The following is a 25,870-nucleotide window of genomic DNA, read 5'->3' on the forward strand; positions in this document are numbered from 1 at the left end:
TATACTGTGCGTGAATGCACAAAGGTGAGCTTTGTTGATGTTAGTGACATGTGTGGCGTGCTAAATCCATTAGAGGAAGACAACCTGCAGTTTCCTTTAACTTGAACTCACACATCTATACTTTTGGCCATTTTAAGCCAGTCATTTCCATGAGTTACAGTATCTCACCCTTTGAAAAGCATTCGTTTTACTAATGTATTCCAATGTTGTAAAAATGTGTAGAATAAATATTACATTTCAACATTTCTGTCAACGAAGATTTGCGTCAGCCTGCGACACACTCATTTTGATAGTAGGCTAATATAGACACTTACATCATGTGTTGCCTTCATTATAACACTTATACAAGGCTTTCATTTTTTTGTGGCTCCAGACAGATTTTTATTTTTGTATTTTTGGTCCAATATGGCTAACAGGAACAACAGTGAAAACATGTATCGGTACAATCATGGCGTTGTATAAATTTAAATTTTATTAACCCACCTCTTGACAATAACAAATCTTTGTTGTTATATAATCAATGTTGTCGGTTACGTCGACTTATCATTGCAGCACTTTGTTAGCGTACATTCAGAAAGCGTGTGCATTTATCTGTCATGTTCTACCTGTCAGGTACATTTCTTCTCCCTCTTTAAACATCATGTTACAGCGGGCACAGCGGGCACAGGTTGGATGGTAGTGCTTTCCTCCAGCCTGGATAAGAAGAGAAGAACAAACATAATCATTATGAATGTCCTCAATCTTAAGCATGGGTTCAGTTCAACATCAGGTCACAATGGCTTCATAGTGCATTGACCGATCATGTGGCACCATCCTAAGATAGCTTGTACTTGTTTCATCAGCTTGCAGCAATCACATGAAAGCCCACCCCGTTCTCCTGAATGTCATAATTAGCAACTGTCCCTGTGGGTCAATCATATGAGGATGTGCAGGAGTGAGTGTGTACTGTGTGTGTGTGTTTTGGAGATAAGGAGGGATGCACGTGACCATGCAAGTGAATGGCATGAGTGTTAAGCATGTCCTTGGAACACACTGATATAAACATAATTTCATTTAAGCATTAGGGTTGTCCTGCTACCAAAATGCATGTTGATACTTTTCAAAATAAAGAGAACCACAAAAAATCTTATGATACATTAATTAAACATACAATTAAACATGTTTTTGCGATCCAAGAACAATTTTGGCATTAAATGAAATACTGAACAGACTAGACAACTTCTCTTTTAGTAGTAAGTAAGCAAAGTAGTTATAAAGGTTTCTAATTTGGCTGCTGACGTATGCAGTAACATATTGTTTTTTTCTCACTGTATGATTTTGCCAACATTATTTAGGGACAAGCGGTAGAAAATGGATTAATAGATTTGCTGTTAATATCTGGTCACTTTTTGTTTTAACATGTTCTATCTACACTTCAGTTAAAATGTAATAAACATTTATTCTTCCGTTTTTTGGATACTTTACATTAGTTTTGGGTAAGACTACAAATTTGGGTATCGATCTAACACCAAGTAGCAACAGGGTCATACATTGGTCATAAGTGAAGTTCTTCTGTGTCCAGGAACATATTTACTGAGTTTATAAATAATACCAAAATTAAAAAAATATTTTGTGATTATAAAAAAATATGGTGTCATTTTATTGACGAGATATGGTTTGTGTACTTGGTATTGTTACAATGGATATTTGTATAGATATAATATATACTGATCAGTGACGTGCGGTGAGGTTCATGGCTGGTGAGGCACTGACTTCATCACAGTCAGATTTACAAACATATGAACCCTAAAGAGTATCTTATTCACCATTTGATTGGTAGCAGTTAACGGGTTAAGTTTAAAAGCTCATACCAGCATTCTTCCCTGCTTGGCACTCAGCATCAAGGGTTGGAATTGGGGGTTAAATCACCAAAAATGATTCCCGGGCACGGCGCCGCTGCTGCTCACTGCTCCCCTCACCTCCCAGAGGGTGATCAAGGGGATGGGTCAAATGCAGAGGACAAATTTCACCACACCTAGTGTGTGTGACAATCATTGGTACTTTAACTTAACTTTAACTTTACACATACAAACTGTAGCACACAAAAAAGCACATTTAATTAAAAAAAACGTTATTATGGTCTTACCTTTACTTATAAATGAAGTCCATGCGCCGCTCCTTCTGAACAAAACTTGTTTATAGAAGTCTTCCTTATCTTTCTTCAGTTTTAAAAGTCTCTCTGTCTCGCTGGAGATCTTCCTTTAATTATTACCTCCTGCTTCGATTGAAAGTCCAGTTTAGAAAACTGTTTTATTTTAGATATGTAATCCTCCATGTTAAAAGTCCAGGCGAGAGGAAAAAATAAACGATCACTGCCGCTGCACTTGACTTGTTAACTGTTGCTGCTTGTTGTCACTTATTCTGCAGCCGAGTAGTCGCACGAATGATCCCTGGGAGCACTAGCGCCCTCTACCACCAGGAGGCGGGATTACTGCGAGCCTCACCCAGTGCGTCTTCGCAGCCGTTTTATGATTGCTCAGCACAAGAAATACGTTACACACATACAGTTGTTGACAAAATACACTGTACATTATATACCTCAGCTAACTAAACAATGGACATTTATAATATAATTCATATAGCAATACGGTCTCACTGCACAGCAGGCCAGCAGTTAGCCGAGTCATTGCGCAATCCATGGTGAGGCTCAACTGGCTGGTGACTCACCGCAAGTCTCTTCTCAGTATTTGAACGGCAAATGTGAAAATTCAGCGATTTTGAATACAAATAATCTAAAACTGGTGAAGTTAAATGGAAAATAACTTTATAGTATAATCACTGGATACATATAACAATTTTTTTATTTTTTTTTATTTTTACATTTTTTTTCTTTCCATGATGGCCCCGCCTCACCTGCCTCCCCTGACTGCACGTCACTGATACTGATATATTATATTATATTATATTTGTATAATATATTATATATATATATATATATATATATATATATATATATATATATATATATATATATATATATATATATATATATATATATATATATATAATATATTATATTTGTATAATATATTATATATATATACTGTATATATATATATTATATATACAATATGTAACAAATCCCAATTACCATGTACATTACAGTATATGTCACAGCTGCAGCAAAAGAAAAACAAAAAACATTCAGGAGTGCTAGTTTGCTGTTAGCGGTTAGTCCTCCTATGGTGAGTGGTGAAGTTGAAGTTAAAGTTAATGTTAAAGTTAAGTTTAAGTTAAAGTTAAAGTTAAAGTTAAAGTACCAATGATTGTCACACACACACTAGGTGTGGTGAAATGTGTCCTCTGCATTTGACCCATTCCCTTGTTCACCCCCTGGGAGGTGAGGGGAGCAGTGGGAAGCAGCGGTGGCCGCTGATGGTAAATTGACCCCCAATTCCAAGCATGTTTAGCTATTTTTTGTCATGCAGGGATGACACTTGTAATACACAGTTTATTTGTCGCCATGGAGGCGAGGATTAGTGAGTTAGAAGTAGCTAAAACACTGTGGATGGACAGTAGCTGCTTGCTAGCTAAGCAAAGTACAGTAAAGTACCTTTTTATTTCATTAGTATTGCAGTACTTTATTAGTCCTAAGTGCTGATGTGAAGTGAAGTATATTTAAATAGCACTTTGCTCTAGAATCTCAAAGCACTTTACATAGTCAAACCCATTATAAAGCCTCTTAAACGCTCTGACGAAGGCCACGTGCCGAAACGCGTAAGCGTTCCTCTTTTTGGATGTGAGCAATAAATCAAGTGAAATGTGAGTATTTTGTCCTACTAGTCTTAATTTTGGGATGTGCTACCTTTTCAAACATTTTTGAAACATTTACTCCATTATAAAGCCTGTTTCCCAAGGACACAACAGCAGTGACTAGGATGGCGGGAGCAGGGATCGAACCAGAAACCCTCAAGTTGCTGGCACGGCCGCTCTACTTACCGAGCCACACCGCCCCTGTATTCCGCATGTGTTTCTGTGATGTCTGAGGGGTGACCTCAAACCATCGCCTCTACCTTTCTGACACAACATCAGGGAATTTTATTTATAGAAACAGTATGTGCCAAGTGGACCAAAGCGATTTCATCTCAACACACCTAGAATGTCTGTGCAAGGTAGTAGTTTGTTGTTTATACAAACAGTGCATACACAAACCGCTGCAGCGAATAAAATCTCTTATAGAACTGCTTGCACCCTGGTCAGTTGCTAATTGTATCGAGGATGCATTAGCAAATGTTGGTCCTCCTTTTTCATCTCAGGTTACATTGTAAGGAAAACCAACAGAGACACATTTCCGTTTCCGATTTTACTGTTTGTGGCCATATGGTGTTTATACAGTAGCGGAAGCCGCTCTTTTTCAAGTTCCTTTTTGTGTCAAGCTTTTAGAGCAATCCATTAAAAATAATAACGTTAGTCTCTGTGCTACTGGGGATTTAAGATCAATTTAAGACATATTTTGAGAAAACTCACATGATTAGCTGTCAGAAAACTTCAAGAGCATTGCCCTAACATACATACCAACTATTAGTTCGAAGATAATTATTAATGAACATTGCACCTGCAGTTCAACTTGCTGGGCACTCAAACGGTCGAATGCATTCATTAAAAAAGTGTTAATCAAGATATTTATTTGCCTTTTGTTTGTTGTCACAATTAGACAAAAAATACTAAACCACATTTTAGCTGGGATAGGCTTCAGCTCACCCCTGATACCAAACCAAAAAATAAAACTTAAATAAAAAAGACTGTGGAGCAAGATTTACGCACAATTTACACCAAAGCATATGCAATACATAGTTCTCAAGAAACCCATCATTAGGATGTCAAATTCTGACAGTTATGTGTGCATGCACCTGAGCGTTCCTGGAGTGAGACATAGATATAGGAATGGTAGAGAGTGAGTGGGAGACTCTCCGATAAAGGCTGACATGTCTGTGTGTCTATAAATAACTCAAGAGAAGAACAAAGCACTTCACACCAACCAATTTGATGAGCACAGCAGCGCAGGGACAACAAGACATTGAGCGTGCGTGAGTGTAAGTGTGTGTGAATGTGTGTGTGGGTCTGCGTGTGGCAACCCACTTCTAAAATTAGTTCCAATCCAACTCCCTTAATTGTCATTAACTTCTTCTTAAAGTCGTTTTACTGCTTTTTACTTACCATCTTCTTATACACATATTTCAGTTCAAACCCGTTTTATATATTGTTATACATTATTACATATTACATCACTGCACGTTTTAGTCTTTTATATTCATAATCACTTTTGCTAACTTATTACTGACCACCTTAGTCCAGTCATCATCACGATACAATAGTAGTTTGATAATGAGATGCAAATATACAATACTATCAAATAATGTATTGGGAAAAAACGGATACAATACAATCACAATTTTATCCTAAATGCAGTAGGAACAAATTTTGGAAAAAGTGTATTCTTGTACATTAAGCAAACAGAACTTTTAGAAATTAATAAACAATATCCTATTAAAACAGTCTGGTGAATAATATTTTTTCAAGAGTGGGGAAATTAACATGTTGATTGTTAATTATTGCAAAAAAGATGATTGAATGTTTGAAAATAACCCAAGTTTCTTCTTTAGCAAAATGATTGTTAAAAACAAACCTTTTTTGTCCATTATTTGCTTCAAGGTTGTCACCACTTGCTTTATTACCATAAAGTAATAGCAATTATCTCCATACTTGAATAGTGTTGATGAGTAATAGAGCAGCTAATGGTTACAAACAGGTTGTAACAAAACATGTTTTCACTGGTTGTTTAAAACTGTCCACAGATAAAAATAATACCTCCTTCCTCCTAAAATATAAACATGCCAATTCAGCATTATCGATCTATCCTATCCCTACAGTCAGTTTTTCTGAAACAGTTTAAGATCCTACGAGGGTTGTACGGTATGCCGGTATTAATATAGTACCGCGATACTAATGAATCATATTCTGTACCATACCGCCTCTGAAAAGTACCGGTCCGCATGTTCTGCAGTGCACAATCATGGAGTACTTACAAGCAGACACAGTGTGTAGACAGAAAAGGGAGAACAGACGCGTTTTGGCTTAAAAAGATAATGGTGTAGTTATAACACTAAAACGCCCACCGGAAGAGGTGCTTTAAGACATGGCTAGCTAGCTAGCTGCTAAAGTCCAGCCCCAGTCAGCAGTGTTTTAGCTACTTCTAAATCACTAATCCTGGTCTCCATGGCGACAAATAAAGTAAGTTTCTTACAAGTATCATCCCTGCAGGACGAGGAATAGCTAAACATGCTTCACTACACACCGTAGCTCACCGGCATGAAAATGTAAACAAACGCCATGGGTGGATCTACACCTAACATCCACTGTAATGATATCAAGTACAGGCACGTATCTAGTCGATACTACTATGATTACGTTGATATTTTTTGGCATCACAACATCTTCTTTTAAACTCCCTGTACACATGAGGACTTTGAATATGACCAATGTATGGTCCTGTAACGACTTGGTATCGGATTGATACTCAAATTTGTGTTATCTTCCAAAACAAAATGTAAAGTATCAAATAACAGAAGAATAAGACATTATTACATTTTAACAGAAGTGTAGAACATGTTAAAAGAGAAAGTAAGCAGATATTAACAGTAAATGAACAAGTAGATTAATCATTCATTTTCTACCACTTGTCCTTAATAATTTTGACAAAATAATAGAATGGAAAATGACACAATATGTTACTGCATATGTCAGCAGCTAAATTAGGAGCCTTTATTTGCTTACTTACTAATAAAAGACAAGTTGTCTTGTATGTTCACTATTTTATTTAAGGACAAACTTGCAATAAGAAACATACTGTATGTATAATGTACCGTAAGAGTTTTTGTTAAAATAAAGCCAATAATGCAATTTTGTGTGGTCCCCTTTATTTAGAAAATTACCGAAAACTACCGAAAAGTATCGAAATAATTTTGGTACCGGTGACGGTACCAAAGTATTGGTATCGGGACAACACTAGATCCTACTATGTTACACTACAGTAGAACCACATACATACATTTGTTTTGGTTTGGTTAAGCATGTCAAAGGGTGTATCACTCTCCCATGATAAGTCACACATTCCCCAAGCACAGCTGGGCTTAAACTGAGCCGAGGAAGAAGAAGCGACTGCTCCATTGTGATAAGGCTGATTATGCTCAGTTAGCACAGTCAGCTCCCATTTGAGTACTTCTCAATTACTGCAGAAATTTACCTAGCTGAATTTCTGTTCAGCGTTGTGTTACGGAAGAAATGATGCTGTATCCTCACCTCCAGAACCCTTCCACTTATGTATCTGCTGCAGGCCTCACATTTCACCCCATACTGGGCATGGTAGTCTGCCTCACAGTAGGGTACTCCGTCCCTGCAACACACATACAAAAATTTGGAATAGTCAATGGCATTGAAAGCAAACAATGCAAAGATTATATGCAATCTGTTGTTGTGTTCCCTAAATTGAGTGTACATAAATAAAGGTGTGTGTTGCTGAGTCCGACCTGGACATAATCTGGACTGTACATAAATGCTTATTTTGAAAATGTTATTTTGTTTATAGATTATATGCAATTTGTTGTTGTGTTCCCTAATTTTGAGTATACATAAATGAAGGTGTGTGTTGCTGAGCCCGACCTGGACATAATCTGAACTGGACCTGGTTTTAAGAACTCTTTAAACAATCCAATTTCATTGACAACCTGGTCTGGTGAAGATAATGTCCTTTAGTTTAAAAAAAATAATAAATAAATTAAAATTTAAATAAATTCTTGAACAAAAAAGAAACTCAAATAAAATAAAAACAGTTACATAGAAACTAGTAATTAATGAAAATGAGTAAAATTAACTGTTAAAGGTTAGTACTGTTAGTGGACCAGCAGCACACAAAATCATGTGTGCTTCACGGACTGTATCCCTTGCAGACTGTATCTGTAGGAACCAGAATATTAATAACAGAAGGAAACAACCCTTTTGTGTGAATGAGAGACAATGATTGTAAATGGGGGAGGGAGAGGTTTTGGGTTGGTGCACTAATTGTAAGTGTATCTTGTGTTTTTTATGTTGATTTAATAATAATTAAATAACAAAAATAAAACAACGCAAATCGCATTATTTTCGGTTTCTGTTGTCCTTTTCATGCTCACTTGCTGATGTACTCCCCGGTGAGGACTATGTTGCATGTTTGACACCTGAAGCAACTGACGTGCCACTGCTTCTCCAGCGCCAGGAGAGATTGACCTTGCTTGATCTCTGCTCTGCATCCGGCACAGTCTGGACAAAAAGAGCAAGACTAGGATGAGGGGAAAATTAGGCAGTGAAACACAAACAAACTTAATAGTGAAGCGGAAACGAGTAGGAGCAGTGTCTTGCTGAAGTGTAATTTGACTTCTTTAAAAAAATCACAGATTTGTACCCTTAACTAATCAATAGCTATGGTAATGCAGGATATTGCCGAGCTCAGCTGTTTTTCCTCACATTTCAAAACACTAATTCAAACAGGAATGCATTTCTCTTTGTGAAGAGTGATTTGGATTCAAGCAAACTGTACATTCAAATTCTGTACCTTAGCAGGTGTAATTGAGAACATCAGGAGGATTGAGATCACGAGGCTACCATCCATGCATGGCTCCAGAGTATCATAATGTTGAGGATAAGTCACTTTGTTTTCATTAGGAAAATGATGTGTCTACAGGGCAGTCTTTAAAGACATGATCTACCGGTCCTGGGTGTTTTCGCTAGCTAAGGGACTACTCTACTCTACACACTGTCAGCCAAGATAAACTGCATTTTACTGTGAAAAACTGCGGCACATCCAGACTGTTTGCTGCTGGCAAATATATTTAAACTGTCATTAGTGGTGATAGGGCTGGATCAATAGAGTCAAGATTTATCTCGGCTTTACAAAAGTGACTCCGCAAAGTCTTGATACAGTTCCTTTTTATGCTGATGACTTGATACCCAATTGGATGGTCTAAAGAGCTATAAAGCTAATGAAAATGTGCAGCAAGTAAAACTGCAGAATTAAGTATTTTCAAAGGACAAGCGGTAGAAAATGGATGGATGGGCACTTAACTGTTCTTTGAGAAAATCCTATGCAATTCCCAGATGTATGAGGTTATATAATAAACACATACTCTTAGTCCCACTACTTGTGCACACTGTGCATACATTTGTATTCTTACAAATCACTCTCATGTCAGAGAACTGCAGTGGAACAAACAGAGGATTACATTTCACTTCTACACCGTCACACACTCTGACAGAGTGACGAACACGCAACTGGGGAGCCATTTGGATTTTGTTCTCATGAATGGAGCAATCTGGGGAAGGCAGTAACTTACTGCTCTGATGTACTGAGCCACCATCTTTTATTACAGCAGTCAGTGTGTAGGAGACTGTGCTTTATACACTACAGTAAAGAAAGGATTCGCTATAAACCACTGGCGCTTTGCTGCGCTATCAAATGCTTTACGTTCCCTGTATTTTATCAATGGAGTAGGCTTTTAAGCAAACTACAGTATGGGCCTGATCTACGAAGATCTAAATACCACGCGCTAAACAGCATGTGCAAACTATAAAATTGAATGTACTAATAGTGGGCGTGTTGCGTGTGATCTACTAAGACTGTGTGTATAATTGACAAGTACAAAAATGGCGCAGATCGTCTTATTTAAACAAGGTTTTGCGTGTACTACCAGCATTATGTGCCCATGGAAACACATGCTACTACCTGTGGGGTTTTGCAGTGTTGAACAAACAGCACACATCTTAATCGCAATCTAGAAAACATAAACAAATGTAAAACTTTTTTTTTGGACCATCACAACACTGCAGCGCACTAATGCATCTAGAACAGTGGTGTCAAAGTCAAGATCTGGCCCGCAAATGAATTATCTATGGCCCCCGGGATGGTATTTGATTAGTATTAGAATCGGCCCGCAGGCCACAGCCACCTGCTGCTGTTTTGCATGCACCAATACTCCATCAGTGTTGGCGCTAGGAATTTTCAAAATGGGGTCCCAGGGACCCCATCAAGTCATAAAAATGGGGTCCCACAGTACATTTTTCAGGTCCCACTTTTTTGTAACCGTTTTGAAAACAAATGATAAATGTATGCATTATCCTGTTATATCTCACATAACATATTGTGTTTTGGAAAAAAGTTGTCATTAACGTTACTTAATACATTAAAAATAATAATACAAAAGAAAACATATTTTTATGCATATGTAAATGTATTCAGTTATAAACATTCATTCACTTTCTTCTTTCCTTCATGGATCTAAACTTTATCGCTGCCGGTATTTTTTTCTATATTTTTATTGTAATATTTTCAGAATGTGTTTGTTCTATTTTTGGCCAAAGTAAGACAAAGAAAACAATCTGAAGTTGTCTTTATTTTGTTGTTTTATTGCCATGATTTTAATAGTCCGGCCCGCGTGTGCACAGATTTTCCTCCATGCGGCCCGGCCCCTGAGCTAAAATGAGTTTGACACCCCTGGTCTGAATGATTAGACTACAAGAAAATACATATTGCAAGACATTCTTATCATACAAGAGAGATATAATAATAATTTATTTCCTAAATAAAAATATGAACACAATACAAAAACACCAGCAGACCCCAAAATACATCTGTTGAGTTTGCTTTAAATAAGCCCCTTAAGTCATCTGGCAGTTAAGGATAAAATGATATTGCTCAATAGACAACATGGCTAATGTTTTTTTTTCTCAACAGTCCATATATGTTGACAGGCATACATAGGATGGAGTCCTTTCTCAAAGCTATTTTTGCGCGAATGCCAGTTTGCACACCATTTATAGGTATAATAAATATACATGCAAAACAACGACCGCAGAACAATTTCAGCCTTGATAAATCACACTGCGCGTTTTAAATATTTACTGTAAGTTTGCATCTTCTCACCCCAATAATGTGGCCGTTAATATCAGCCTATATTCTGCATATTCATGACGACAGAAACAGTAAATCAGGCATGTGCAATTATTTTGACTCGGGGGGCCAAGTTTAGAGAACAAAATGTGTCTGGGGGCCAGTATATCTATTTTTAGGAACACTAACACAAAACCTCACAATAATGTCTGAGTGCTAAAAATGTTATGACTGACCGTCTTAAAAATTGGAATGGAATTAAAATTGTTTTACTGGATGAGACACCCGGAATGTACATGAAAATAAAGAATGTGGGATTTACAATATTAACTATGAAGGATAAAACACTGAATACAGACAACATATGAACGTCACACCCCCTCTTGATCGACATATTTTACAATCAACAAAAATGCAACAAACACAGCGAAATATGAACGTGAAGGGTAAAAAAAACCCTACATACTATCTGACATATCACTAAGCTTTAGAACTTTGTTGTAATAATCTCCTTCCGCGTCTGTCCCTGACACCCGCATTTCAGGCTGGCCCGCTCTGGAAACACTCTGTGGAAACGCTCCCACACTGCTTGGTGCCTCGTCTGAGCTGCTGTGACTTAGATTACCATAGCAACTAATTAGATGACCATAGTAACTAGTATATCATGCAAAAGCGCAGATTCCAACCATTGAAATACTTTGTATAGTTCAAGACGTACGGTAATTTGAAAACATCACTGCACATCATATTGGCAGCTACAGTTTCCAGTTTAAAGATCTAAAAAAAATATTTGGCAATTTCCGGCTGGCCAGATTAAAAATCTTAACGGGCCGCATGCGCCCCCCAGGCCTTAACTTGCCCAGGTCTGCGCTAAATAGATTGTACTCTTTATTTTACTCACTGAAGAGCTCATTCCTCTGGGCACAAGTTTAGTAGATCAGCTTTGCGTGTGCTATCAAGTTTACACGTGCACGCAACCCTTTAGTAGATCAGGCCCTTGGTGCCTCTGTCAAGACTACGTATCTTACAGTACAAGATATTATTTGCACAATCACCTTCAAGAGCTTGCTGCATGTGATTGAGTCTGCATTCATTTACCAGTGAGATTAAGCACTAATAGTTACTTTTTTCATGGTCTGGTTTTCACCAAAACCGGTGCCATTATGGAACACAGTCTCTGTACACATCCCTAACCAGGGCTGACAGCAGATGATGCAAGATGTTTTGGCCACAACACATCAGTAAAGTTGAAGTTTGGAGTGGAGTTTAAGTTTGTATGTAGTTTTTATTAGTTTGTTTGTAGTTCTTATTAGCTTATTTAGTTTTTGTTGTCGTTGTCTCTTTGTCATATCCCCCTCTTATCCCCGCTATTTCCCCCTCTGTCTTCTTTTTTTCTTCTTTCTATCTCCTCCTGCTGCGGTCTGGCTGCGCCAAACATTAAATAAATAAATTTAATAAAGTCAAATACAAATAAGGCAACAAGAGAAGTATCCTACACTTCTCTTTTGTAAAGTAAATCTGTACAGAAGATATGAGCATCTACATCAACAATATGATTTGCCTGAGTGGCTGGAAAGGACATGTTACATTTTTTTTTAATCAAAAACAATAAGTTTGGATGGATGGATGTAGGAAAGCATTCCACAACAAAAGCTACTAAACATTTCAACATTGAGATGAAACAAAACAAGAATGGTATTCATTGATTGAAAAACGATTTAAGTGTGAATGCTCCAAAGTACGCTTTTCTACACCAAAATTAAACAATCTACCCGTTTTCTACCGCTTGTCCCTGTTTGGGTATTTATTATTCTTCAATCATCCATCCATCCATCCATTTTCTACCGCTTATTCCCTTCGGGGTCGCGGGGGGCGCTGGAGCCTATCTCAGCTGCAATCGGGCAGAAGGCGGGGTACACCCTGGACATGTCGCCACCTCATCGCAGGGCCAACACAGATAGACAGACAACATTCACACTCACATTCACACACTAGGGCCAATTTAGTGTTGCCAATCAACCTATCCCCAGGTGCATGTCTTTAATCAATCAATGTTTATTTATATAGCCCTAAATCACAAGTGTCTCAAAGGGCTGCACAAGCCACAACGACATCCTCGGTACAGAGCCCACATACGGGCAAGGAAAAACTCACCCCAGTGGGACGTCGGTGAATGACTATGAGAAACCTTGGAGAGGACCGCATATGTGTGTAACCCCCCCCCCCCTCTAGGGGAGACCGGAAGCAATGGATGTCGAGTGGGTCTGACATAATATTGTGAAAGTCCAGTCCACAGTGGATCCAACACATCAGCGAGAGTCCAGTCCATAGTGGGGCCAGTGGGAAACCGTCCCGAGCTGATTTTGGCGCACGCTACCTTCCACATTTTTAATCCGATTCAAATTGTTCCAACTTCATTTTCCAAAGCCCTATTTCCACCCTGTTTTCTTTTGACTACTTCCTTACAAATTTTTCAACCCATTTCAACCGTTCCATTTTTTCCACTTTTCCCAAAAATCCCAATTTTTCATCCGATTTATACCGTTACAACTTCAAAATATTCAGCCTGTTTAGGGATTGTGTGCTCTCCTTAAAAAAATCTAATCTACCATTTTCTCACGTTCAACAAATTTCCAGGAATTCCAAAAATGTCTGGTTTTCCTAACCCTATTTCCACCCTTTTTTCATTTGACTACTCCTTTTACATTTTTCAACCCATTTTAACCGTTCCACCGTCAAAACATTCCTCTTAGTCAGGAGAAAAAAACAAGTTGGTTTAGAAACTAGAACAATTACCGGTTTTCTTGAAATTCCGGGAATTCCGTTGTACCATTTCTCAATTAAAAAATGTTCCTATTTTAACATTTCTTGACCGATTTAAACAATTCCAACATCAACTATTTCAGCTCATTTAAGACATTCATGTTATCTATAATTTTTTTTTAAATCCCACTTTCCCGAAATTCCCAAATTTCCAGGAAGTTCCTTTTGAAATGAATGGGACATTTTTTAAAGTTCCACAATCCCCACATTTTTCAACCTATTCAAACATTTCCAACATCAACACATTCCACTCATCCTGGATATTCAAACTTACACTTCCCCAAGTTCCAAACTAAATCCCGGTTTTCCTGGAAACTCTCGAATTCCTGGAACGCTATTATTTAATTACAAATTGTCACTACTAACACATTTCTTAACCGATTCAAACCATTCCAACACCAACCAATTTAGCTCATTCAGGACATTCATGCTATTTATCACTTTCAAAATATTTCAGCTTTTCCCGAAATTTCCAAATTTCTAGGAAATTTCCCTTGAAATGAATGGGAATTTTTTTCACATTTTTCAAATATTTCTCAACCGATTCAAATAATTCCACCATCAACAAATTCCTCTCAACATGGACATTCAAACGAACACTTTTCCAAGTCCCAAAACAAATTCTGCTTTTCCTGAAATTTGGAATCCCTGGAATTCTGTAACTCTAATTCTCAAATCGAAATTGTCATTAATAACACATTTTGCAACTGATTCAAACAATTCAAACCCCAACTAATTCATCTAATTCAGGACATTCATTGTATTTATTATCTTAAAAAAAAATTACCATTTTCCCCGAAATTCCCAAATCACTGAACCAAAAAATTACCATTAAAACTAATAAGACATTTTTCAAAGCTCCACAATTTCCAAATTTCTCCACCGATTCAAATAATTCCAACACCTACCAATTCAGCTTGTTCAAGACAATTATTCTATTGATCAATTTAAAAAAAACAAACTACATTTCCTGAAACCTTTAAATTACCAGGAAATTTCCATTGAAATTATTAGGACATTTTTCCAAGTTCCACAATTCCCCACATTTCGTAACCGATTCAATTGGTTCCAACATCAACATGTTCAGCTCATTAATTTTATTACACAGCACCATCTTGGAAGTATGCTAGCTGTTCCCCTGTTAGTATGCTAATGTTAGCATGCTAACATTTTAAGCTAGGCTTTGATCTAATTTCTTACTTTTTAACTTAAAGGCCTACTGAAACCCACTACTACCGACCACGCAGTCTGATAGTTTATATATCAATGATGAAATCTTAACATTGCAACACATGCCAATACGGCCGGGTTAACTTATAAAGTGCAATTTTAAATTTTCCGCCACACTTCCGGTTGAAAAAGCCTTCGAAGGATGACGTATGCGCGTGACGTAGCCCGGGGAACAGAGGTATGCCTTCTCCATTGAATACAATACAAAAAAGCTCTGTTTTCATTTCATAATTCCACAGTATTCTGGACATCTGTGTTGGTGAATCTTTTGCAACTTGTTTAATGAACAATGGAGGCTGCAAAGAAGAACGTTGTAGGTGGCTGTAGCAACACAAGGACCACTTACCCGGATAGCAGACGCCTAGCCGATGCTAGCAGACGCCTAGCCGATGCTAGCAGACGCCTAGCCGATGCTAGCAGACCCACCGCAGGGATGATCTGGTGAAGTCCTTCGTCGCGCCGTCAATCGCTGGAACGCAGGTGAGCACGGGTGTTGCTGAGCAAAGCAGATGAGGGCTGGCTGGCGTACGTGGAGCGCTAATGTTTTTATCATATCTCTGTGAGCTCCGGTTGCTAAGTTAGCCTTAACGTCGTTAGCAACAGCATTGTTAAGCTTTGCCAGGCTGAGATCTATTAACCGTGTAGTTACATGTACATGGTTTAATAGTATTGTCGATCTTCTGTCTATCCTTCCAGTCAGGGATTTATTTATTTTGTTTCTATCTGCATTTGAGACAGATGCTATCACGTTAGCTCATGCTAAAGATGCTAAAGAGCTTTGTCGATGTATTGTTGTGGAGATAAAAGGCACTGTAATGTCCATTTCGTGTTCTCGACTCTCATTTTCAAGAGGATATAGTATCCGAGGTGGTTTAAAATACAAATCCGTGATCCACAATAGAAAAAGGAGAGAGTGTGGAATCCAATGAGCCAGCTTGTACCTAAGTTACGGTCAGAGCGAAAAAAAATATGTATTTCACTGCATTCTAGTCCGTCACTCTAACGTTCCTCGTTCACGAATCTTTCATCCTTGCTCAAATTAATGGGGTAATCATCACTTTCACGGTCCGAATAGCTCTAGCTGCGTTGAAAACAATAGGAAAATATGAGGGAGTGAACAACTGACAACGTCACGCTACTTCCGGTAGGGGCAAGTTTTTTTTTTATCAGAGACCAAAAGTTGCGAACTTTATCGACGTTGTTCTATACTAAATCCTTTCAGCAAAAATATGGCAATATCGCAAAATGATCAAGTATGACACAGAATGGATCTGCTATCCCCGTTTAAATTTAAAAAAATCATTTCAGTAGGCCTTTAATAGTCATGGATTCCGTTACTTGGCGACAAGTATGCTTGCCTTTCACCTGTTGGCATGCTAATGTTAGTCTGCTAATATTAGCACACTAACGTTTTATGCTCGCATATTAGCATTTTAATACATTTTAAACCTAATAATCATGGATTTTGTCCCTTGGTGCTATTCTAGAGGCATGCCAACTGTTACCCTGTTATCAGGCTGATGTTAGAATGCTAACAGTTTATGCTAGCATTTGATCTAATTTTTTACATTTTAACCCAATACTCACAGATTTCGTTACCTGGCGCCATCCTAAAAGTATGCTAGCCTTTAATATGTTAGCATGCTAATGTTGGCGAGCAAGTATTAGCCTGTGACATTTTAGCTAATTTTCCAAGTTTTAAACCTAATAATCATGGATTCCGTAGGTGCCATCTTATAAGTATACTACCTGTTCCCCTGTTACCATGCAAACGTTAGCATGTAAACAGTTGATGCTAGCATTGTAGCTAATGTTATACTCTTTAACCTAATAACCATATATTCCATTACTTGGTGCCATCTAAAAAGTATGCAATTAATAAATGTCTGTGTCATTCAGTAAACAAGCATGACCACTATGTGATTAATACAATACTTTTACTTGAACTTAACTTCATCATTGCTTTTATGGCGTTATTGTAAATTCTCCCATTTATGTGTACAACAGAGGGATGTTTGCACAGATAAAAGTGATACCATGTTACATGACATTTCTGTATGAATATCATCCTACTCTTCACGTCTCGTGTTGACAGTAACACATGAATGAGTGTGTTTGGGCTCCCTCATTCTCCCGGTGCAGATTGATGTGACAGAAACTTGATTAGCCTAATGTGCTAAGTAGGCTAATGGACACATCAAATTAGAGGTTGTGGCTGGTGGCGCTCAGCAGAAAGGACAAGGCGAGGCAGATGCAGGACTTACGGCTGGGCCCGTGGATTTTGATAGGTTCATTTGGCTTAGTGAGTGAGTGAGAGCACTGCTGGCACACACAGTCCTTTCCACTGAATGTCACTCTGTCTCCGATGGGAAAGGGTTTACTGTGGGGGTGAAAATACAGAAGGTGAATTAGAAAAACTAATGCACAACTGTGGATCATGTCTTGAGTTTTTGCAGACAATCCAGAAAATGGGTGATGGCAGGAACATGAGTGTGTGACAGACAGACCGTAATACTGCTAAGAAACTCTTATTTCTGGTAACCATGAAAAGAGATTCCCAAACATAAAGGCATAAATAGGAAGTACACTTGTATATTGCAGAGGGACAACATGCAAACTCTACACAGACACGCCTAAACAGAGATTCAAACTTGCTCCAACATGCTCACCATTCGACCCTCATATCTTGATCGAATACAGTTTACATTTAATATGAATCATTTATGAATAAAAAATCACAATAAGACTTAAAGAGTGAATCTGACAGAACACGACACATATTTCTGTCTGTTTTTCTAAAGGACTAATTGATTTCCCCATGACTGAGGAGGATCTCGGAATGAATGGGGAGCTAACAGGCTTAGAGAAGGCTGTTTAAAATGACATAGACAGCAATAATCCTTTTTACTCCGTCACCAGGGCCAGGAAATGGAGCCAAGGCCTAGAAGGAGTCACCAGCAGAGCTCACAGTTAGCACACATTGGGCTTGGTACGTACCCCGAGGCACATGTGCTCCCTCTCTCTTGGTTCGGTACAAGTGTGTGTCATCCCCTGTTTCTGTTTGGTGCACCTGTCCCTGACTTACTTTGCCAAGTGCTGAGAGCACACTTTTGTTCTTCCCACTAAGGATGATTGCAATTATATCTCCAACAATAGCTTGTGGGCTTTTCCCAGAAAGCAGGTCTGCAAAATGTTAAACTATGCTTTTTTTGTCCCTTTTACATTAGGCATACAACTCAAAGGAATATGTTTTAAGTTGGGCTTACTTTTGTAGTTCATGAATAAAATGACTTTGTCTTCTATTTAATGGTAATTAGGTAAGGTGATAAAGTGGTACCTTGGCTTACTAGTGCCCCAGCTCACAAGTTTTTGGGATACAAGCTATCTCTTAACTGTTTGTTTTTTGGGAAAAACTGTTTTTTACATTTTGATATATTTTTATGGATGTTCCGAACAGGGATTTATACTGCCCATTCCGACTGTCCATGAGTGAGGTCGGCCGATACCGATACCTATACCATACCAATCACATGTATTAACTGTACAATTTCCAATTGATTCAAGGTGAGTACTATTGACAATTTAACAATATCAGCGCAATATTTAAAACAGTTTATTATTTTATTTGAATACATACAATTTTTGGAGCAAAAGAAAGTCAATAATATACAATAACTAAACAAAATCAAAAACTACTAATATTCATTTAAATGATCATTACACTCAAAATTCTTTTTTGTCAAGGAAATTGTTTTCTGAATTTGTTAACATTAATAAAATCAATTTGAAAATGATTTTGAGAAAATGAAAACACCGATTTAATCATGGTAGTATCAATCATATACTGATATTAATTACCCTTAGTGTCGACATCAACAATTTTTGGATGTATCCACCCTCATCGCACATGTGTACTGACTGCTACAATGATGGCACACCAACAGTTAAGTTTATATTATCCTCTATTCAAACTTTTATTAATCTACTCATGTTAATAGCTGCTTACTTTACGCTTCTGCTTTTAGCTATCTTAGTGGCTGCTTTAGCTATTAGCATGCCTTCTCCTGCTCGCTCTCGATGTGTAACATGTTTAGCCTCGTTTTCAAGTGATATTGTTATTCATAATGATGCTTAAGATAGAGAAAGAAAGATTGGAATATTACTTGTGTATATCATCTAGTTGAGACAGAATCTAGAGAGCTTTAGAATGCAAGCTTCTTTGTGATTCTATTGTCCATTGTATTTTTAAAAACAGCGCAAATTATTTAAAGGAACTAAGTCAATACTAACTAATGTTTTCTTAAAATTCAATATTACAATTTTACTTTCTGAAATGACATCACTCTTCTTTGTAATTCAAGCTAAAAAATAGACTTAATAAATATGTTTCAAACATGACAAGGAAAATAATTTACAAGGATAATTGAGATATAGAAGAGCGACATAAATGCATGTGTGATAGTTGATCCTGTCCATACCAGACTGTTTCTCTCAGGGAGTTTACTTTGTCAGCAATGCTTTAAAATGTTGCAGTTAAAGTGTTTAATGCATTGTTTAACGAGCCACTAAAGGGAAGCCATTTCTGGTCATAGTTAAGTACGCTCTTTTGATCATTCCCAATTAAAGCATCAGCACAAAAACCTGTTCTGATTTCATTGGTGTTGAAGCCATGATGATAAAGATGCAGAGGACATTGTGATGTGGAATGATAAAGAAAGATGGTGATGATAGTAATGAAAATAACTTTGGGGAAGGTAGAGTAATTGTTCAGATTAAATATGTCAGGGCAGTAGGGTGGGGCAAAACAAAATGTAGTGATGAATTATCGATACGAGAATAAATCCTGAATCCACAATTTAGATTTTGCATCAAAACACAATGGTTCATGCCAAGCTCCCTTCCAAAGGTTTAGTTTTTGAGTAATGCTTATACCGCAACTCTTGATCTCATCAAGCACCAGTGTTTCCAACACATTTATTTATTTGTGGCGGCCCGCCACGAAAGAATTACGTCAGCCACAAAAAAAATAAATAAATAAATTTAAAAAAATACATATATATATATATATTTTTTTTTATATATATATAAATATACATATATTTTTTTTTTGGTCCTGTCCAGCTTCTCAGGCAAAACATATAGTTGATGTAGATGCCCATATAGGCTGTTCAGATTTACTTTACAAAAGAGAAGTGTAGGATACTTCTTTTGTTGCCTTATTTGTATTTGACCACTACTGTTTTCTGTTTATTTGTATTTGTTACTGACTGTGGCAGGACACCTCTGCTTCTGTTTCACTTTATGTTGCTGGGAAATAATATGGTTGTAGTAGTAGGCTAAAGTTAAATTATTTAGTATGCACTAATTAAAGGGGCAGAGCTTTAAGAGACATTTTAGCTTTTATATTTTATAAGATATATTTTTTGTAAGAACCACAATTAATACATATATTTCAGTGAATAACTTATTGTTCAAATCTGTATATAAATATGTACATAAAGTGTTGTAATTATATTGTAAAATGGATGGATGGATGGATGGACGTTTAAAACAAAACTGTTATTATTAAATAGTAAGTATACATTTTTGAGCCGTTTTAGAGAAAATCATATCATTGTAGTAAATTATGCAAATTACTCGATGATGTCATGGTGACCACGCCCACAGCCACGCCCCCACCGCCACAGGTATCTTGGCAGTTTATGGGAAACACTGATATGGTTCAATGAGACACTTTATTACCACACCTAAATTACCAGTATTTTAATGCTGGAGGGAAATAAGGAAATACAGAAACAACCTGGCTTCAGATAATGTTAATGTCTGTAATTCGGATTCTCATAAATAGATATTTAGCCATTATTTGACTAACAAATCTCTGTCGTTACAGACATGCTTATCTCTGTCATGCTTGGCCGTTGTTCAGGGAACAAAAGCAAAGGCAGCATGCGAGTTCATGAGTAAGTAGGTGAGCTCATCTGAAACCTGAGGAACAAAAACATGCATAAGTGAACCCAACTCACACTGACCAAGTGTGTTAAAGAACACTTTAACATGCTTTACAGTTTATCCTACAAATGGGCTTACTTTATTGTCACATGCACAATTTGAAATTATGTCTCTGAATTTCACTCATCCTTATTAAGGAGCAGTGTACAACCATTGTTTGGCGTATACAGTAACCTGATCTAGGTCATAATTTAGCAACTTGGTCATTGAAATGGTAATGTGTGGGCGACCATGGATGTGGGCATCCTGCTCAAGGACACAACGGCAGCAGCTGAGTTAGCAGGACTTGAACGCATCAGTTACTAAGTGACCCTTTTTACCTCTTGAGCAATGCCGTATCTTTCATCGATATACTATATATCTGTTGCCCAACTGAAGGGTGGAAAATGCCAAGAAAAGATAAGGTCAGGAAAAGGCTTGCGAGCAATGTGTCAAAGGGCAGACAGGGCAGAAAAGAAGCGATCCGCCCTTTGGATTGATGCTGTCTCCTCCTGTTGAAACATCCTGACGTGACTGCTCTACTGACTGTCTCTAAAAAGTTGGTTTCAACTTGTCTTTCTCAGTGTAGAAGGGGTGAGAATGTAAGGGAGAGCAAAAACTGAACTGAATAACTAACTCTGGTTTGTCAGAAGGAGCTAAACATCAAGCGTGATAAAAAGAAAGATGGCCTACTTTTCTTATTGTCTGACACACTGGGTAAACTCTTATGGAGAATCACACATTGCTTGATTTTACCGATCATTTGTCTTGATTATCAGCTGAGGAATAATAAATGATGTGTTCCCCTCCCATCTTCAACAACAGCTGTGCGTGTGTGATGGTGAGTGTGTTCAGTGTGTACCTGCAGACACTGCAGACAAAGCACTTTGGGTGGTAAGTCCGTCCCAGAGCCGAGACCACCTCGCCTGTGATGAAGTTGCCACAACAGTTGCACCGTGTCCCGTACAGACGCTGGTAGTCCGCTGTGCAGATGTACTCGCCCTTTTTCTGGAAGAAGCCTGACCTCGCCAGATCACAGTTACATACTGTGGAGAGGGGAGTGGACAAATGTTGCTAGGGTTTGCATTTGGCACAAAACAACATGTCAGTATGTTTTACATATATAGTTATATGTCTACAAATGTAAAAATTAATACATGAATCTAGCATGCTAATATTTTTGCATTTTCTATTTTGGGTGTGGGTATTTTAAAGCAACTAAAGTGACCCACAAGGTTGTGTTTATGTCTCACCCTTTAGGGCGTTGACATTGTTTTACAATAGAAGAATAAAACAATTTGACATAAACTAATGGTATTGATGCATAACTGTGTATGTTATTCTTGGAGGGCTTTCCTAAATATTTATTTAAAGATTATTGCTTAGAACTTGGACTCCTATGAGGCTAAATCACAGTTTTAAAATCTAAGGAACATAATGTCAGATTTAGTTGTTGCTATACTGTTGTTTACATTTAGGCATACATGAGTTTTATTAATGTATGTACTGTATAAAACAATTTTGAATATTTGATTTAAAATCGATTTTAATGCTCTTAACCCAACAAATTCTGAAACTGCTGGATACTTATTAACATTTACAACCTTAATAAACAAATACAATACTTTATGAATATCAATTTTGTGTACAGGATACATTTGCATTCTTCTCCTCTTGATCAAAACTCTTAGATTCACCGACTATTAGGGTAGGCATTGTTGGGGGTGAAGGCTGTCAGTTTCAGCCCCCCATCCTAACCCCCAATCAGCGCCACTGCTTAGAACCACAAAGAGACATGCCTACCTTGACCTCATATGTGTTAATAGTTAACAGTAAAAAAATAAACATCAATTGTTTATTGAATAAATAATGGAGAACTGTGCTTTGTTCACAAAAAGTTGTATGTGAAGTGGCAAAACGTGAGGAGCAGTGGCTGCGAAGTAGGTCTTTAGCTCCCCAAAAAGCAAAACCATCTTCCCATTGCTGTCTTACTCTGGTTTCCATGGGAAACAAATTTATAAATCCAAAAAACTATCTCTGTCTTTCTTTTACAAACGTACAAGATAAAGCCACAAACGGTACTGATCCGCAGTTACTGCTGGGCAAGCCACAAGTTGCCATACATACACTTCCTGAAGTTGTGCCATGAGAATTTCACAAGATCTTGTGGAATTTTTCTGAAGTTCTTGTGTCTGACGGTTCAAGAGGCATAGAACGAAACCAGGCATTACTCAAAAACTCACCAACCTCGTAATACAGCACTTCCACATTGTGTATAGGTACAACCGAGTACAATGCATGTACATGTAGAGTAAAACATTGTAAACTTAGAAATAAGTCTGAAAAGTTTGGAATGTAGGATAATGTATCACAGTGGATTCTTACACAAAAATAAACCATACATATATTGCATCACATTATCATATGCAAATCCTTCACATATAGCAAAGGTTTATCAGTTTAAAAAAACTAAACTAATTGTTATTTTACTTGAGCTGCCATGCCTCCTGCTCTCTATTGCCGGCATCCCCAAACATTTTTATTTTAAGATGAAAATGACAAATAAACAGTCCCAATGACTGATTTCTTAAACGCTAACGTCTTGGTAATATTTATTTTTGTTTGGTTTTGTCATCTTGTGTATTGTCAATTAGTCCTATTTGTGTTTGCTAGTGTGCTTTGTTGCTCACTGTGTATGTGTGTTTGTCTTTACAAAGAGCCGTGAGAGACATTATTCAGCGTAAGCTTAAGACTGGAATGACCCAATTTGCTCTCGTGGCAAAATAATGATTTAATCAGTGGAACAGTCGTTTTGTGTGCGACTATACACTAATATGTAAAGATGGAGACAAAACAACAGTCCCCATCATCAGCACCAGTAACTGGATGAAGATTACATAGTGTGTGTTTGTGTCAAGTATGTGTTAACCTAAAACTGTGAATGCTAAAAAGACAGTATGCTCTTCAAGTTTTTACCATGTAACTGCGAGTAAATTCCAGTGGGTTTAACAGAAGAGGTAAAAAGGTTATGCAGAATTGTGGCTAGGGTGGTAAGCACTGCCGTGTCTGGTTTCTCCCGATTTATGTGGTTAACCAACAAAAGGAATTGACAGATGTTGTAACCTTCTCCTGGAAAAAAAATGGTAACACTAATAAAAGTCACATGACTTGAAAATGAAATACAGAAAGTAACAGGACAAGGCAGACATTGTACATTTATTAAACAGTCAAATATGGACTAAAGCCATATGGCTACCAGGCTTACAGGGATATTTAATTAACAAAGCTTCAATTAAATAATGTTTTAGATTGTGAGCATTCACAATACTTCTGGTGAAATGTTGACACAATGAAGAAAACTATTAATATTTTAATATGCTGCATGTTACCATAAGAAACAATGAATTGCTCCAAAAGGTAACAAGTATAGCCCTTAATAGAGCAGTTACCTACAAAATATATAAACAAATAACAAGGAATGGACACTTGACACAGAACCATAACTTATCTGTGGCACTGAGTTGGTTTTTTGATTGATTGAGACTTTTATTTGTAGGTTGCACAGTGAAGTACATATTCCGTACAATTGACCACTAAATGGTAACACCCGAATAAGTTTTTCAACTTGTTTAAGTCGGGGTCCACTTAAATTGATTCATGATACAGATATATACTATCATATATACTATCATCATAATACAGTCATCACACAAGATAATCACATTTAATTATTTACATTATTTACAATCAGGGGTGTGGAGGGGGTGGGGGGTAGGATATGGACAGCAAGTAGTGGACATATAGAGAGAGAGAGAGAAAGAGAGTGAGAGAGAGAGAGAGAGAGAGAGAGAGAGAGAGAGAGAGAGAGAGAGAGAGAGAGAGAGAGAGAGAGAGAGAGAGAGAGAGAGAGATCAGAAGGCATAAGAAAAAGTATCTGCATTTGATTGTTTACATTTGATTATTAGCAATCCGGGGAGGGTGTTAGTTTAGGGTTGTAGCTGCCTGGAGGTGAACTTTTAGTGCGGTTTTGAAGGAGGATAGAGATGCCCTTTCTTTTATACCTGTTGGGAGCGCATTCCACATTGATGTGGCATAGAAAGAGAATGAGTTAAGACCTTTGTTAGTTCGGAATCTGGGTTTAACGTGGTTAGTGGAGCTCCCCCTGGTGTTGTGGTTATGGCGGTCATTTACATTAAGGAAGTAGTTTGACATGTACTTCGGTATCAGGGAGGTGTAGTGGATTTTATAGACTAGGCTCAGTGCAAGTTGTTTAACTCTGTCCTCCACCTTGAGCCAGCCCACTTTAGAGAAGTGGGTAGGAGTGAGGTGGGATCTGGGGTGGAGGTCTAGAAGTAACCTGACTAGCTTGTTCTGAGATGTTTGGAGTTTAGATTTGAGGGTTTTGGAGGTGCTAGGGTACCTGGAGGTGCATGCGTAATCGAAAAAGGGTTGAACGAGAGTTCCCGCCAGAATCCTCAAGGTGCTTTTGTTGACCAGAGAGGAGATTCTGTAGAGAAATCTCGTTCGTTGGTTAACCTTTCTGATTACCTTGGTTGCTATTTTATCACAGGAAAGGTTAGCCTCTAGAATGGAACCTAGGTAGGTGACCTCATCTTTCCTGGTGATAACAATGTCACCCACTTTTATGGTGTTAGGGGCTATGTAACTTGCCATGGATGCATAATATCAGACACAAAATAATGGTAATTATTAAATGTGTTTATGAGCGAGGGCAAACAGGTATTTTTGAGCATTTAACTCTCAAACTGGTGTATGGAATTATTGACCACTGGTATTGGTGGACTTTGAAGTGTATACGGTGCATTACGTTAGTTTAATATCTGAAATACACTAGTACAATATATATTGGTT

General features: G+C 37.6%; 1 protein-coding gene across 1 annotated transcript in view; it reads right to left on the bottom strand.

The window, feature by feature from the left end:
- LOC133648986 (actin-binding LIM protein 3-like) overlaps positions 1 to 25,870 on the bottom strand; it is a 97,767-nt gene that overhangs the window by 22,868 nt on the left and 49,029 nt on the right. Inside the window, 5 exon segments of the mRNA XM_062045623.1 lie at positions 606 to 693; positions 7,339 to 7,432; positions 8,208 to 8,334; positions 17,275 to 17,390; positions 21,861 to 22,044. Of these exon segments, the coding sequence (XP_061901607.1) occupies positions 606 to 693; positions 7,339 to 7,432; positions 8,208 to 8,334; positions 17,275 to 17,390; positions 21,861 to 22,044 (609 nt within the window).

Source organism: Entelurus aequoreus, linkage group LG04 (genome assembly GCF_033978785.1).
Source record: "Entelurus aequoreus isolate RoL-2023_Sb linkage group LG04, RoL_Eaeq_v1.1, whole genome shotgun sequence".
In the NCBI taxonomy this organism is placed as follows: Eukaryota; Metazoa; Chordata; class Actinopteri; order Syngnathiformes; family Syngnathidae; genus Entelurus; species Entelurus aequoreus.